The following is a 17,050-nucleotide window of genomic DNA, read 5'->3' as shown; positions in this document are numbered from 1 at the left end:
GGTGCTGACGTGGTGTATTAAAAACCGCAGGTACTACGGTGCCCACCTGCCCAAAGTTCGAAGAAGCTCCCACCAGTTACTTACTCCCCTTTGGGGGGGGAAACCAGTGCATCAAGACTTTGCGTCACAGGAAGGCCGCGAAGACCGCTCGTCAAGAAGAAGTTGAGATGCCGAAGGCGGCTTGGGCGGGCACCAACCCCCAGCGCGGAAGGCAGAATTGGGAAATACACCTGGGAACTGGGAGTTGGCGGAACAGGCCAATCACCCTCCCAGCTCAAGAAGGCAGAGGGCAAGGCCCAGGTATAATCCTTTCCCAAACCGGGGTTAGTAGAAGGAAGCCCCACCGCACGGACGGACAGCGAGGAATGGACACTGGATTTAATTACGCAGCAGCAGCGGAGCCAGGCCCCAAGAGGCGGAAAGGAATTATCCGTAGAAAAAACAGCTTCCTTGTTAAAAGACGGAATCGGCACTGGAAAGGCACAGCCCATCCTTAGCTTCTGTTGGGGTCTCTAATAAGCTTTGGGGCTTATTAGAAGAAGAAAAAAAATGGAGGGGGGGGGAGTTTATATATTTATTTTATTTTATTTTATTTTATTAGATTTATATACCGCCCCTCTCCAAGGACTCGGGGCGGTGTACAGGGCAAAAAACACTAACAACACACAAGATATAAAAATTAAAAATAATTTAAAAATTAAATTATATATATACACATACACCACATCAACATTCGGTAGGCGCTAGGCTGGCTCCCTCCCCACCTGTTTTAATTAAAGCAACTCCCTGCCAATCCCGTTCACACTGCAAAGGGATTTCTGCGTGCCCCACCTCTGGTGTGTGTGTGTGTGTGTGTGTGTGTGTGTGTGTGTAAAAGTGATAGTAAAAGTTCTGCTTTCATTTGCAGGCTGATGCTCGTGTCCTCCCCTCTTCAAAGAGGACCTCCGGGGTGAACGATTAGCCCAAAGGGCAGCTAACACAAGGGGCGAGGTGGGGGGGAAAGGCACGGCGGGCCATGCGTCAAACGGGGGAGGGGGGGGATTACGGCAGCTTTAAACCTTCTTTTCCTTCTTCGCTCCTCATTAGCCCAGTAATTTGTTAGAAACGTTGAATTGGGTCTCTCTGGCCTCTTTTCAATGCCGGCTTGCCTCTCCCCCACTAAGTCCACTTCTCCCAGTCCGAGATGTATTGAAATTAAAACAATCCATCGGAGTCAAGGCTAGAGCTGGGTGGGACCTTGGAGGTCGTCTAGTCTAACCCCATGCTCAGGAGGGAAACCGCGCCCACCTCATTGCCGGCAATCGGGGGTGGGGGGTGGGAAGAAAGTCATTTCACGTGACGTTGTGAGTTTGACACCCCTGCCCTATACCATTCCAGACAAGCGACTGTCCAGTCTCTTCTTAAAAAAAAAAAACTCCAGTGATGGAGCATCCACAACTTCTGATGGGAAGCTGTTCCACTGGTTAATTAATGTCAGGCTATTTCTTCTTAATTTGAGGTTGCTTCTCTCCTTGATGAGTTTCCATCCACTGCTTCTTGTCCTGCCCTCTGGGGCTTTGGAGAATAGGTTGACCCCCTCTTCTTTGGGGCAGCCCCTCAAATACTGCTATCACGTCTTCCCCCCCCCCCCAGTCCTTCTTTTCTCTAGACTAAGGTAAAGCTAAAGGTTCCCCCGCACATGCGTGCTAGTCGTTTCCGACTCTAGGGGCCAGTGCTCATCTCCGTTTCAAAGCCGAAGAGCCAGCGCTTGTCCGAGGACGTCTCCGTGGTCACGTGGCCGGCATGACTAGACGCCAAAGGCGCACGGAACGCTGTTACCTTCCCACCGGAGCGGTCCCTGTTTTTCTACTTGCATTTTTTACGTGCTTTCAAACTGCTAGGTTGGCAGAAGCTGGGACGCGTAACAGGCGCTCACTCTGCTACGCGGCACTCGGGATTCGACCCGCCAAACTGCCCACCTTCCGATCGACAAGCTCAGCGTCCTAACCCACGGAGCCACCGCGTCCCTTTTCTCTAGACTGGCCATACCCAATTCCTGCAACCGTTCTTCGTATGCTTTTATCTCCAGGCCCTTAAAACCTTTTAGTTGATTTTCTTTGCACTTTTCCCAAAGTCTCAGCACCCTTTTTTGTGACCAAAAAGTGGACGCAGTGTTCCAAGTGTGGCCTTACTAAGGCTTTAGAAAGCGGTAGTAATACCGCTTTATAAACAGATTATACACGGAGCTCGGATTTTTTTTTCTTTTTTCCCTTAAAAAAATAAAAAAAAACAACACCACGGCAGGGCAAATGTGTCACAGACCTTGGGAGACGTTTGTCTCTAAATTGCTCTTGGATACCTTTGACGTGTGAAATCTTAGCCCCCTCCATGTTCAGAGAGAAAGGCTGAGAGGAATGGAGGAATGAAACGTAAGGAATAACTGGTCGTTTTGGCGAGATGTAAAGATAGTTATAATAGGGCATAATATGACAGCTTCGGGCGAGGGGGGGGGGAGAGAAAGGGAGTGTCAAAGGATCTCTTGGTAAGTATGGATTCTGCATCACATTTCCGTGGGCAATCAGCACAGCTTTTACGTTCAGCTTTCCTCTGCTTCATTGCTTCGATGATAGAGTGCAATTCCCAAAGCGTTTATGATTAATTACTCCCCGTAGATCCATGTATTTCAAAGGAAAAAAAAGAGAGAGAAAGAGAAAGAGAAAAAGAAAAAGGAAGAGAGAGGAAGAGTGGAGAGAAAGAGAGAGAGAAAGAGAGCCAAGTTTGAAGACCCCTGGATTAGGGAGATGTTCTGGTCTTCAACCAACTCAAAAGTGAGCTTAATTCTGGGTGCTACTTTCTCACTTATTGGCTCAGATATTGTGATGGATCACAACTGTACAGGTGTCGGTAAGGGTGCACAGACATCCTTTCACAAACTAGTGGCAAAGAGCTCAGCCTGGCACGGGAATTTTCTTTCAAACACGCTCAACACGTTCTACACTGAGGGGTTTTTAAAGAAAAGCAGAAATATTCCGACTGGAGCAGCCCGTACACAAACCGCTTTTTTGCAAACAGCACAGGTAAGATTCGGGATTCATTACGTCAGTGAAGATCTGCTCCTTAAAAATCTGAACAAAACTCTCAAGCGAACAACTTTAAAACTTTTAGATGGATCCTTGAAGCTTTGGAGTGTCACTTAAAAAAAAAGAAAGAAAAAAAAGAGAGGCGATCGATTTAACCTTAGGTGCAACACAAATGTTGCACAAAGCCGCGGACGGCAACTTCCCCGGTTGCTGAATTTTGTCAAGACGTAGGTCTTCTTCGCTTCTAAGGGAGCTCAGCCGTCAATGGCTCGCCCTTTCTGACTGTGAAAGGAGAGTGACCCCAAATTTAACCCCGGCCTGCTGCTGTCTTAATGCAGCCTGCCTTTTACCAAACGGTTTCCGCTCTCTTCTGAAGCTCCTGACCCGTTTCATCTATCTGGTCAGCCCACGGTGAATACCAGGAATGACTCAGAACCTACCGAAAGAAGCTCTTCCATCTTCTAAGAAGCTGGCCGTTCAGAAGTTTGCAATACAAGCAATTTTAATGTGTCTCATTTCACTGGCTTTCGCCCTGCTTGCCTAGGATCTGTAAAAGTTCCTATGCTTTAAAATATTTCAGAGTTCAAGAGGGCAGCAGAAAGAGAGGGGGGGGGGAGAGCCAATGTGAATTCACAAGAGAAAAAAGCTGAAGGAGGGAGGGAGGGAAGGAGGGAGGGAGGGAGGGAGGGAGGAAGGAAGGAAGGAAGGAAGGAAGGAAGGAAGGAATTATTCCTATTCCCAGACTGAGAATTAACTTTTCAGATTGTATATTGTAATACCTTTTTTCTTCAGAAATGTTCTTCTGTTTGCAAGTGGGCTTTGGCGAACGCGAGGGTTCTGTAAAAACTTCACCGCTGTGGCAATCTGCAGGGCAGGCAAAAAGATGGGAGAAAAAGAAAAAGGGAAATTTAAAATAGGATTCATGGTAATTCAGATTCCCAACACAACCAAGCTATCAACATTTTACGACAAATACCGGGTTACCAGTAAATTAAGTACATCAGCAATTTAACTTTGAGGCAGATCTATAGCAGAGAGTTCAAAAAGGTTCCTTTGGATGCTGCCTGTAGCAGAGATGTTCATTTCAAGATAAATCAAAAGGTGCAGCCTTTCTTGAAGCTTGGAAAACATGAATATAAACAATCAAGGCAAGAGGTAATGACGAAGGGAGGCGAAGCAACTAAACCTATCGTATGTGGTACGGTGCAAAGAATTAAGACATCAATTGTTGGCCAGTAAAAGACGTAACCATCTGGAAATGGGTATTTAACCATTCCAAAACGCTAAGATGTCTGTGGTTAAAATGTGATTTCTTAAAAACAAGAAAAAGGAAAGTTAAGGTAGCCAAAGAGGCAGGAGCCAACGGGAAGACAACATTTGATCTTTCTTTCAGCCACTAAGGTTTCCATCATCTACACTACGATCTACGCATTTCACAGGCGTTGGTGATCTGTTTTTCCCTTCCGCAAAAAATTATCAACCTGGGGAATTGCTGTAGAACAGAAGAAAAAAAAAACAAGCAGTTTTCAGGAGCAAGTTGGCCTAAAAACCCTTGACTGATCTTTCAGAAGCCACTTCCCTCAATCTGTTCCCTTCCGGCACACTGAATTAAAACACCTATTATCCCAAATCGCTCGGGATAAAAAAAAAAAAACAGCGTAAAGTCACTTTGTTAATTAGCACGTGTTTTGCCTTTTTTTTTTTTAAAGTCCAAAAGCAGCGTGGAAAAGTATGTTTTAACAAACGGCAGCGGCTTTCAAGCCCTTCAACGTCTCTTCCCCCCGCCCCCCGAAGCCGAGTGTGGATCAGGTGAGACCACGGTTGCTTCCGATCCCCAAGTCAGGTGGGCCTTGACTTGACTTTTCCAATTCTGGATCCTGTCCTTCATTACCTTCTAAGAAAAGATGGTTTGGAAGACTTTTGAGGTATTGCCGTGACTCAAGGGAAAAGTTGGGACTTCATCTTGGTTGTCCAGAGATGAATCTTGGGTCAAAGAGCCAAGTTTTGATGGCTTTTAATGGCTCTTTTGATGTACTCCTTGCGCATTCCATCAATGTTGCATGTGCAGGTTCCCCTTTCCCGCCCCCCCATCTTAAATGGCATCTCTTATTTCTTTAAATACATTAATCAGCCTTGTGCAGGCAAAACTGATCCATTGGACAATGCAATAAACATGAATTATCATCCATCCAACACGCATAATGGCTTCAAAAAACATAATAGCAGGTGTAGTTTAAATGATTAGCTATTACACCTGCGGTGCGTCTTGATTCAATTGGGGGAAATCATCTTTAATAGGTTAAAAGGTTTAGATCACCCGGCTTCTGCCTTAAAGTGGCTGTAGAGAGGGGATGATGGAGTACGCTGTCATTACTAATTCATTTAAGAAAAGCATGGGGGGAACATAGCAAAGAACAGCATTATGAGAGCCAATCTAATTTAGACACCAGGTAAAGCAGAGAAAACACCTTTTTAAAAAGCATGATAAATGAATTTGAGAGGGAGATGAAATTCATTCTTTTCTTTTTTTAAAAAAAATTACTTTTAACGGGAAATCCGACCGAGTTCCAGCCTACTTGGAATTGAAGACGGGAAAGACAAGAAACTCTGCTCTTTAAAGTTTAGCATTCCATCATTTCAAATCATAAAATAATATGGCTACAACAGGCACACCCTCCCCACGACGAGACATAACGCGCCGCTCTGATCCTTGTTTATGCCCCCTCGTTGATCTGCCTCGCTGGAAATGCCAGCGCTGGGGGAAATTGCACATTTAAGCGGCACGGGTCTTGCTGCACAAAAGGCAGAAGGATAAACAGTACAAATTAATAACCTGCGGGGGGAAAAAAAAGTGCTGAAGCAGAGAGATGTCCGAATAAGCAGATTCGCAGATGTGCCAGCGTATCCAAAGCGACTTTCCTTCCGTATTAATCACCTCCTGGAACTTTTTTTTTTGATGGGCCTTGTTCTTTCGCAGCCGAAGAGAGAAGGCCGAGACCAAAATGCTGGCTCAGACTTGGCAGGAGGCAAACTTTCAAAAAATAAATAAATATCCCCCCCCCCCAGTTTGTACAGCTTCATTAACTTAAGCTTAACACTCCGTGGCTTGAGAGCGACAACATTTATGGACCGTCAACCATTAGGGATCATCCAATAAGGGCGGGCAGAGAGTCCTAACTTTTATGGGCCACTGGGGCAGTGTGGGGGAATGAGAAAAGTCATTGTCCAGTTGGAAGCAGTCCTAACCTTCCTTCGTTAAGCCCTCTTTTTGGGAGTCAATGGATTAAAGTCCTATTCTATACGTGTGCACTCCTTGTCTCATTTAGGAGAACTTAATCCTCGGAGTAGTGAAAACACCAGAGGTAAAACTTCACAAAGAAGATGCCTGCAGAGATGGACCACCTTCCAAGTTTTCATCTTGGATCACCGTTATAAGAAACAAGAAAGCCAATGCCGGTATCTGGTCAATGTCTGTCTCCAAGGCTTCCACAAGGGAAGATCTGACATCTCTTCCTGTTTTCAGAGAGTGCCATGGCATGCCTTGAAGGGAGATTTTCCACCAGGGCTTTGGGGCTAAAATAACCTGAAGGCAGAGGTCCCCGACCCCTGCTCCGTGGCATGCCGGCAACCGGTCGGCACAAACAAGCCAAGCCCCATCCGTGGGATGTAGGCAGCGCATAAAACCAGGCACTCTCCAGGCCACGGAAAAAACCTCTCTTCACGTAACCGGTTCCTGGTGGCCAAAAGTTTGGGGATCTCTGCATTAAGGTGTCCTCCATCATCTCCTCTGCAGCTCTGTCTACAATAAAAATAAGGGGGGGAAGAGAAACTCTGAGGATGGACAATCCTACGAGGTCAAAGGTTGAACGGATAAACTCTCCCCGACCTCGTGGATGCAATTCCAGCTTTATCCCGCTTTCTTTTAAGCTCAGAATTCATTCTTAAGCAATCGGTTTTAACGCTCCCAATTCTTTTGGGAAATAGGTAACGTTGTTCCCACCCCTCCACAAGGTGATCTCTTATCAAATGAATTTACCTTGATCCTTTTTGCGGGGACAGGAAGGCACATTTCTGAACAAAACACCCCTTATTTTATTTATTTTTTTACCACTGGAATTCATACGGTGCCTGGAGGATTTCTGGAAATTACGATTATCCTGAAATACGTTTTATAGGGTATTTGGGTCCCGCCAACTTTTTAAAAGTTCCCAATTACAGTTTGTTGGTTCATCACATTTATACAACGGGTCACCTCACGTCATTCTGGGCTAAGGGATCTTGGAACCCAATCGTACAAGCCAACATTAAAACGCATACCGTACTAACAACGTTAATGATAGCTGCAAAAAAAAATTATAACTTGATACTCTTTTGTACCGCTTAAGGAATACGGGTACAATAGACCTTTCCAATCCCCAATCTTGAAAGGCCTCAAAAGTCTGTAAAAAAGTTTTATCCAGGAGCCACCCAACTCACACGCAGCCAAAACTGAGTTTACACAGAACCACTGATGTCTCGATGGCTTTGCTGACCTAAAAGTGAAGGGACAGGAACTTTCCACCCCCCCAAATTTGCAATGTTCTTTTTGATAGGCAGGCCAAGAGCTTGGCTTTGATTCCAGACGCAGGACGGCGGGGGGGGGGGGAAATGGCAGAGCAGTTACAGCGCAGGGGGAGAAAAGCACCGCGCAAAAGATCCACTTCTCTCTCAATAAAGCCGTTCTATCAAAAAATGAAATCGCTCCATTAACAAGAGCTAAATTATTTAAAAGGCCTCCTCCATCATCTTTTTGCTAAAGGCCTATTGATTGAAAATGACATTACAAAATTATAGCTTAAGAAAGACGAGAGATTCTCCTGCTCCCACTATCAGACACGCAACTTCTATCTATACAGAGAGAGACCCTGGGCTACTGTATCTTGCAACACACAAACACACCCATTATCTATATCCTCAAATTCCTAGGGGCCATGAAAATATAGTGGGTAGGAGGGATATATTTTTTTTTTGCCACGGTTATCTTAAAATCATTACTGGCTATCCGTTCTCTGGAAAAATCAGTACTCGCAACATTATCGGGACTCTGCTTCCGAGATCAAAGCAATACACCTCCCCGTTGTCTGCAACTCAGGAATTAACCTTTTTGCTTAGTTTGTGCAATACGCGGAAACGGCAAAGAGCCACACAGGCTGAAGATATCAAGCTACCTTAATAAGGTAAAGGTAAAGGTCCCTCCACAGATGCGTGCTAGTCGTTTCCGACTCGTTTCCAAGCCGAAGAGCCAGCGCTTGTCCGAGGACGTCTCCGTGGTCATGTGGCCGGCATGACTAGACGCCAAAGGCGCACGGAGCGCTACCTTAAAAACTTCCAAAAAAACACAGAAATTGCAAGCATTCAGTCTTTTGGCCTGCTGTGGGAAAGAAGCTTCTAGATGGAATTTTATTCGTGGGAATAAAACCAGAGTCACAAACTTGGCTTTTGCCCTCGAGAGCCCTGTAAAGCAGAGTCAATTGTGAGATCGAATGGCCCCCAAATCACTTAAGGATATCCCTGGAAAATTACGTGTCTGTTCTTCATCCGAGACTATAGCCATCACATCACATCCTTTTGTTATTTGTGGATCTAATTCAGCTTCTTATATATAGCTAAAGTGAGAGAAACTGACTAGTGCTGTAGCCTGCAGTGGTCTATTTGACTCGGAATTTCCCACGTTATCAATTCTTGTATTTCACTGAACATTGTGGCACCATCAAAGGGTTACACATAAAAACAGCTATTGTTGAGATCCAGCGCATTCAGAAATGAGCGTTTTTCATTCTTGCTTTATTGATTGCATTTATACATCACCCATCTCGCTATCCAAAGCCACTCTTTAAGGCAGCCCTAAAATACCAATTCGTATTTTTTTAGGTGGCTTTTTTTGGTGGGGGTGGGGGGGGTCGATCTTAAATTGTAGATTGACACAGACCGGATGGATGAATTGACAGATCTGCTGGGGTTTAAGTCAGAAGAAGCAAAACCTATTTTGTAATGTATCTCTTGGCCTTATGACGAACAGAGAGGAACTACCCACCTGTTATTTATTTATTTATTTATTTATTGAGAGAGGGAGGTGAGAAAATGCAGCGTTTTAAAGCCAGGCAAGAAAAAAAAGGGGGGAGGAGGGAGAAAATCCCTACTCTTGTCAAGACTAGCTTGACATATATGGTCATCAGTGGCACAAGGAAATAGTTGCAAAGCAGCTGTTAATCAGGGTAACACATTGAGGAATGCTGATGCCAGCAGTCGTGGAAAAATGCAAGAGGCTAATTATGAAACAATATATCTTGCTAAAGAGGCATCGTGCCTGTAGATTCCAGATACAGCTTTCTCAGAATAAAAATCCTGGGTTGGCTGGATTCAGCCACCGATTTACACTGCCAACTTTCAGATCCATCAACCGGGGGGGGGGGGGATCTCTTTTGATTCAACATTTGAGGAGGTAGGCAATTCCCACCCACCCCACGGGATGTTTATTTGTAACGAAGACTAGAGCAGGGGAAAAACAAGAATTATTTCATCCGAAACCCCGCCAGCTCCGAATATCAAGTTTTTTTTTGTTTTAAACGGGTTGGAGGTTGCTGTAAAAAAAAGAAAAGAAAGAAAAATGGCGCAGGTGTGATTAAAAAAAAACACACGCCACCTGAGATGTAAGTCTACTGGTTTCCACGCCACAAAGCATCCAGGTGTTCTCTGAGGCTTAAACGATTGGATGGATTCATGAGCATTAAAACACAAAAATTAAACTCATCAGGAAGGACCCACAATGGGATTCTGGCCGTTGAGTCAAGACATCCGTGTGACTTGGGCCTGATTTTACCACTTCTTTTTTTATTTATTTTAAAAAATAGCCATTTAAGACCTCAGTGAGAAAGGACCATCAACTGACCCTTGACAGACAGTTCTTGTTAGGAGGAGGATCCCACCCACCTCTGCCCCAAAGGTCATCTTTTTGCAGAGATGGAGGTGACCCACCAACTCTTTTTTGAAGGATAGCAAGGCATGCCTCTGGCCCGCTTTTTTCTCCTCCTCCTCCTCCTCCTCCTCCTCCTCCTCCTCCTCCTTCTTTTTTTCTACCAGATGAAATTTAAACAGAGTTCTGGCAGTTTCTCTTTCCACTCCAAGTGACGAGGAGGAAAATGAAGCTGGGCTCCCAATGGGATCTGGTGGGGATGTTGAGTAGAAGGGGGTCAAACAGCCAGGCCAAGGCAACGGAAAAGCTTCTTTCCATCAATGGCAACTATACACTCTGCAAAAACCACTCCCAGGATGGAAAAGCCAGCGCTGCTCGCCTTTCCTGGCAGGGGTGAAAGGGGGTAAGGAAGCGGGAGAATCCACCGGTCAAGGCTCCTGTTAACTGCCGTATGGACAGAACACCGGGACCGTCGTCACAGCCAATCATCAATGGCTGCAAACGTTGACACGTGGCTTGTTTTTTTGTTTTTTTGCACTGACAATATAAGAGGCCACCTTTTGCTTTAACCGTTGGCTTTTCAATCACTAAAAGGCGGGAGGAATGCAACCAGGATGTTTTGAACAAGAGAAGGGAGCCAGCCGCTTCGGAAGGGAAGAAGTGAAACTTCCCCCGTGTTGAATTGACCGGTAAATGCGACTTGTGACGTGTAAAATAAGGCAGGGAGATTCTGTATGACGTGGGGTGTCAGGGGGAAGAGAATTCAGACTCTGGCGTCCATCCAGGAGTGCCGATGCTGCCGTTATTATAGACGTTTTAGATAAAACAGTGCCTGAATGTTGTTTTAAACTGTCTCATGAATCGGAGCCACGACACCAATGCTGAAAAATGAGGGTTAAATTCTCAACCCTCGGTGGTGGGAGAGAAGTAGCTTAAGGTGACTTGTAATGAGCCAGATAGGCTAACTAATAGTTAACTCTCCTGAGTAGGATTGTCTAGAAGCTTTAAGATGTTCTTTGCACCTGTAGTCACAAATACTGATGATTCATTAGGTGTTGCCCGACATGTGACTTGACCTTGTGCCTTCCGTGTGTTTGGGACTTCAACTTTCATAATCCCCAGCTATCCTGTGAGTAACAGCAGTTCATTCAGTCCCCATAATCGATCCTAAGATGATCGGACCAGTTTCTATTGTCCTAGAAATATAGGACAATAAGGTCCACCACCTCTCAACTCAGGGTCATGGATAAGATAACGAAGTTGGCAAGTCTACATACACAGGCTAGGAAGAAAAATAAATCGAGTATCAATTTAAATACTATCACTACTCTTGACTCTTTGCTGCCATCTAGCGCTCCTCCATATTTCTGCAAACCAGAACTGCTACGCAGAATATCCACCCCCTCAGTTGCCCAGCCAAGCTAGGTGTTCGCACGCGAATAAGCGAAGCGGTTAAACCCGACTTATTTTCACACGAAACGAATACAGAAAACTGGAATTATTTGGGACGGGGGAAGAGTGGGATATAAAGGACGCTGTGGCATCACAGCGAAAAGGGTGGGGGGGGATACACATTTAGCTATAAATAGATCCGAAGAAGGGAGAGGTTCATTAGTAATCGCTGAATTAGTATTCGGAGATGATTGCAAGAAAGGAAACAGGCTAAGCAACATTAGTTAAAGAGATAGCCAGTTCCTTAGAACATTCCCGGAGAGATTAGATTCCCACGCTGCCTTTTTTTTTCCGGCCGTGTGTCCCAGGTGAACCCAGCCTCTGTGGATTGCAATTCCAGGCTTCAGAGTGCCGATCCTAACCCGATTCGTTTTAAACCTGGGGCTTAGCACAAGGCAACTACCCAGTGACATTCATTTCAGGGAGATTTATTTCCTGCTAAGTGGGAATAGAACTACACTTTTATGGATCGTGTAGTTTAAATCCACAGCAAAGAGTGGCTTCAATATGTCATCTTCAAAGTGCTATAAAACTCTTCTTTGTGAAAGCCAAGTGATATATCTATCAAACAATGCTTAGAGAGATTCAAAGGGGGGAGGGGAGAGATGGGGGGGTATGAGGTGGGCGTTAATATCGTTTGCTTTCCTGGGTCCTTTTTCCCCCCCCCCAACTAATAAATGTTATTAAAAGGCGTTAGCGTTCCTGAACTAGGGCACGCTCATCAGCCCACCAAGCAACGGCTCCATTTTGTTGACTGCCATAAACAATTTGGCTCAGGTTTTTTTTGGAGTAGACCAGGGGTCTTCATCAAACTTGGCCCTTTTACGACTCGTGGACTTCAACTCCCAGAATTCCTCAGCCAGCATGCAGCAGGCCAAGTGTGAAGATCCCTGGACTAGATCCTCTGTTAGAATAAGCGAGATAGTTTTGAAACAGGCCAAGTTCAACACTTCTCCAAGAATGGACAATTAACCAGTAGAACAGCTTGCCCTCAGAAATCATGGGCGCTCCATCACTGCAGGCTTTCAAGAAGAGGCTGGACAGTCACTTGTCTGAGATGGTATAGGTTCTCCTGCTTGAGCCAGGGGGGCTGGACTAGAAGACCTCCAAGGTCCCTTTCAGCTCTATTCTATTCTATTCTATTCTTTCATTCCCATATTCTATTCTATTCTATTCTATTCTATTCTATTCTATTCTATTCTATTCTATTCTATTCTTCATTCCCATATTCTATTCTATTCTATTCTATTCTATTCTATTCTATTCTATTCTACTCTATTCTTCATTCCCATATTCTATTCTATTCTATTCTATTCTATTCTATTCTATTCTATTCTATTCTATTCTATTCTATTCTATTCTACTCTATTCTTCATTCCCATATTCTATTCTATTCTATTCTATTCTATTCTATTCTATTCTATTCTATTCTATTCTATTCTACTCTATTCTTCATTCCCATATTCTATTCTATTCTATTCTATTCTATTCTATTCTATTCTATTCTATTCTATTCTTCATTCCCATATTCTATTCTATTCTATTCTATTCTACTCTATTCTTCATTCCCATATTCTATTCTATTCTATTCTATTCTATTCTATTCTATTCTATTCTATTCTATTCTACTCTATTCTTCATTCCCATATTCTATTCTATTCTATTCTATTCTATTCTATTCTATTCTATTCTATTCTATTCTATTCTATTCTATTCTATTCTATTCTATTCTATTCTACTCTATTCTTCATTCCCATATTCTATTCTATTCTATTCTACTCTATTCTTTCATTCCCATATTCTATTCTATTCTATTCTATTCTATTCTATTCTATTCTATTCTATTCTATTCTATTCTATTCTATTCTATTCTGAAGGGAAAAAAAGGGAAAAGAGAGGAACGGTTAAAAGGGGGGGGGAGAAGAAGGACACTCCTTTGCAATGCAGAAGCATGTAGGTGAATTTCCCAGTTGTTAATTCCAACCTAAGGAGCAAATAACCTTGGGAACGGCTCAGCCAAGGATATGGTGGAGCCCAGAGAAAGAGCTAGTGTGCCCTCTAGCTAATGCCAGGACGAACTGCCATGGTCTCTGCCACCCAGCCTCCGCGCAAGAAAACTCAGCCCAAATTAAGTGTTTTCACTCAGCAAAAATGAAATGTTTTGCAAGATGAAACCGAAATAATAAAAAAAAACTCCGCGGTTTTAGGTAATTACTAGTTGGCATTTACATATCACAGCCTAGTTCAACACCTATTCATTTTCCCCTTTTATTTTCAATTTTTTAAAATTACTCATTAAACCCAACGTATGACAAGGACAGGAGGGAGGGGAAGGAGGGGGGATTATTCAAGTGTGTGTGTGTGTGTGTGTGAGAGAGAGAGAGAGAGAGAGAGAGATACAAGTTATCTGCAGGCATTAGATACTACTAACCCTTTCTGGGAATTTTATCTGGAAAAACACTTAACAGCTTCCCTTCCTCAAAAGTGAATAGACAGAACTTAATTTGGAAAGTAGGACTTAACTTAATTTGGAAAGTAGGATTCCAGCCTGCCATACTTTTTTCTTCCTAAGAGTCGCTGGCTTGTTGTTTTTTTTTCCTTCCTTTTTTTGCCCAAGATGGTGTGTGACATTAACGCAATCTCATTTCCGACCATTTTAACTTTTTATAGTTCCTCTGTCGGCTTCTTTCATCTAACTTCCGCCCCCCACCCCCACCCCACCGTCACATTCCTGATTTCAAACTCCTAATAGGCTGTTAAAAAAAAAACCACAGGACCCCCCCCCCCAAAAAAAAGAAAGACTGATTTTTTTCCTCTTCTCTAAATTAGAAAAAGAAAAAAAAAGGAAAAAAAAAGGGTGGGGGAATTTAGAGGCAATTCCTCGCACTTGCCATATATACTATTCAGCCACACACTGAAACTAACCCGTAGCCAGGTTATCGGTGATAACGGCACCTAGACACGTTTATCTCTTTTGTTTATTTATTTATTTTCTGGCTTGCAACAGCAATTCCCACGGGGGGGGGGGGCTCCCCAGTGGCTTGCAAAACAGAGGGTTAAAAAAAAAAAACCACCCACGGCACTAACTAACCAATGTATCCTAATAGGAACACCACCCACGGGGTCAAGATGAAAGGTCGATGTTCTGTCTCCACCCTGCAAATCAAATCGATCCGATCAATCAATCAAGTCAGCGGAGAAGGAAAGCCATTCTCTCTTCCTCCACCCCCTCTTCTGGATTCCAGCCGGTGACCACCGGCTTCGTTGCAAAAGTGCCATGTTTCGCTTGGTAAAAGAGCGAAAGTTTTTTTTTTTCCTCCCCCCCCACCCCACCCCAAGCTGCGATTTTCTTGGGGCTGGGAATTAGGGATAAGGAGGGAAGGGGGAAGGGGGAGAGAAAGTGGACAGGAAAAAAAATGAAGGCCCAGGCTGAACTGTGTAAGATTAAAATCCTAAATAGGCTGAAATTTCCATCGGAGGAAGCAGGTCTGCAAGCCTGCAGGAAGATTTCGCTCCATCTGAAAAATTGCATTCTCAAGATACTCAGCCCCCATGCTAGGAATTTTGGGGGCTGTAGTCCCAAGAATCAGGGGGGAAAAAACCTATATTGCATTTTTGATTAGTTTCCCTCCGAGCGGGCCAGCGGTTATCTTTGTGCTGTCAAGATCCCTTCCGCTTACATGCCCGCTCTGCTTTCATTTAAAAACAACTGGGAAATATTCCTAGATACAATTTGTCAGTTTTATACAAAATGAGACAGGTTGCTTTTTGATTTTTTTTTTGTTTAAAAAAAAAAATCTGCCGCATAAAACATCCTTGATAGAAATGTAAAAGAAGATGACATGATGAAGTAATATATTTCAAGGCCTATTGTGCAAATATGTATTGAGGGAATTCTAAAGCATTATTGACCTAGGTTTCACTTTAAAACACTTTGATATATTGGATACATCGGTTTCGATAGGCCTGGATTTGCGACTTAACTGACTGCCGAATTCTTTTCAAACGGAAACAGCAATGTTCAAAAATACTCATTAGAAGGAGGAATGGGAAATGCAACCGAGGATCAAGTTAGGGAAAATAGAATTATAGAAAAAGGGCCAAATCCAGGCACATTGGACTTTGTGAATTCTATCATTCCATAAATGAAAGTCATTGCCTCTGTAAAGCAATCTAGGGACAGAATTAAAATATCTAATACCGAAGAATACTCTTTCGACTCTGGCAACTGGAGGATTTCGGCGACATTTCTATCCCAGATTTTCCAGGAACGACTTTGGGTGACCTGAGACTGGGAGATCTCCATCTAGTTGGGCCCAAGCTCTGGTCCAAACTAACCACCAACCACCCCACGATCTTGGGCACCGAGCTGCTGGCCTTGACGCCCTTCTCCGCTGCTGGTTGGACATGGACACAGTTCGGTCTGGGCAATCTCCCTGCCTGCGCATTGCAACATCAAAGTAACTCCCACAACAAGGCGAGGAAGAATGAAATATTGGCTTGTAGGCCTGTCAGCTGCACCGTAAATATTCCATGAATGAATGGACTCCTTCAGCTTCCCACCGGGGCCATCCAGCATCTTTTATGGCTATTATGCTCAACTATTTTTTATTTTTTTAAAAAAACCAACCCAAAAGACCTGTCATGATAACCTTACCAGGGGACGGAGAGGAGGGGGCGGAGAAAGAGAAAGAGAGAAAGAGAGAGAGAGAGAGAGAGAGAGAGAGAGAGAGAGAGAGAGAGAGATCCATCAAAACAAAGCAAAAGCAGGTTTTCTGGGGGAAAAGAGGGGTTGTATTGCATCCTTCCTCCTCCTCCTCCAACTACCTGCATGGAAGCTGGAGTATGGGCGGTGTGTGTGTGGGGGGGAAAGAAAAATTGCTTTCCAGACAGAAGCCCTCTTCCACCCACAGGAAAAAAAACATCTCCCCGGAACTTCAGAGATCAACTATTGGGTCATGCAAGTAGGACCAGACTCCATGGAATAAACAAGGAGAGGGAAATAAAACACACAAAGAGTTGTGTTTGTTTTACCCTTTCAGGGTGTTCAGCCGCAAAAAGATGGGCGTCCTTATTTGTTGACCCTCTAGCTTCCAAGCCCATGGATTTTGCCATCAGGAAAATCAGGAGAAGTTCTGAAGTAGAGGGGCTGGTTTTCTGGACCATCCCCTCCGTAGGTCAAAGATACTCCTGGTGTCTTAACAAAGCCCTAACTCAATTCCCATTTCTCCTCCCAACGGGGGGGCGCTCTTTGGATGCCCTGAATGGCTGAAGATTCTGGGGAGCGTAAATCCCAACCTATCTGGGTTGGGGGAAAGTTGAACGAATTGTCGTCTAGGATTTCTAAGATTTCAAGCCCACCTTTCGTCATCTCAGACCTCATGGAGGTTCTCCGTGCAAAGCTAAAGTTGGGTTGAAAGGGACTGGCTGGCTCAAGGAGATTCTCGGGCTGAAACCGGCTTTCCCGGATGTCAGCCCATCACCTGAACCACCACACCAAGCCCGCTTTTCGTCAAGGAGGTGGTGAAAAACAAAGGTTTAGGTTGCCACTAAAAAAAAGACACCCAGGAACTCTTTGACGCTACTT

At 44.2% G+C, this 17,050-nt stretch overlaps 1 protein-coding gene across 3 annotated transcripts in view; it reads right to left on the bottom strand.

Annotated features, from left to right (window-relative positions):
- Positions 1–17,050, bottom strand: part of PEX14 (peroxisomal biogenesis factor 14) — a 75,955-nt gene that overhangs the window by 34,217 nt on the left and 24,688 nt on the right. For all 3 annotated transcript variants that reach the window (XM_081341604.1, XM_081341603.1, XM_081341601.1), the window contains one exon: positions 3,839–3,923. In XM_081341604.1, coding sequence (XP_081197730.1) covers positions 3,839–3,923 — 85 coding nt within the window. The remainder of the gene's footprint in view (positions 1–3,838; positions 3,924–17,050) is intronic.

The sequence above is a fragment of the Vipera berus genome (assembly GCF_964194415.1).
Source record: "Vipera berus genome assembly, chromosome: 17".
Taxonomy (NCBI): domain Eukaryota; kingdom Metazoa; phylum Chordata; class Lepidosauria; order Squamata; family Viperidae; genus Vipera; species Vipera berus.
This window is presented reverse-complemented; position numbering and strand designations above follow the sequence as displayed.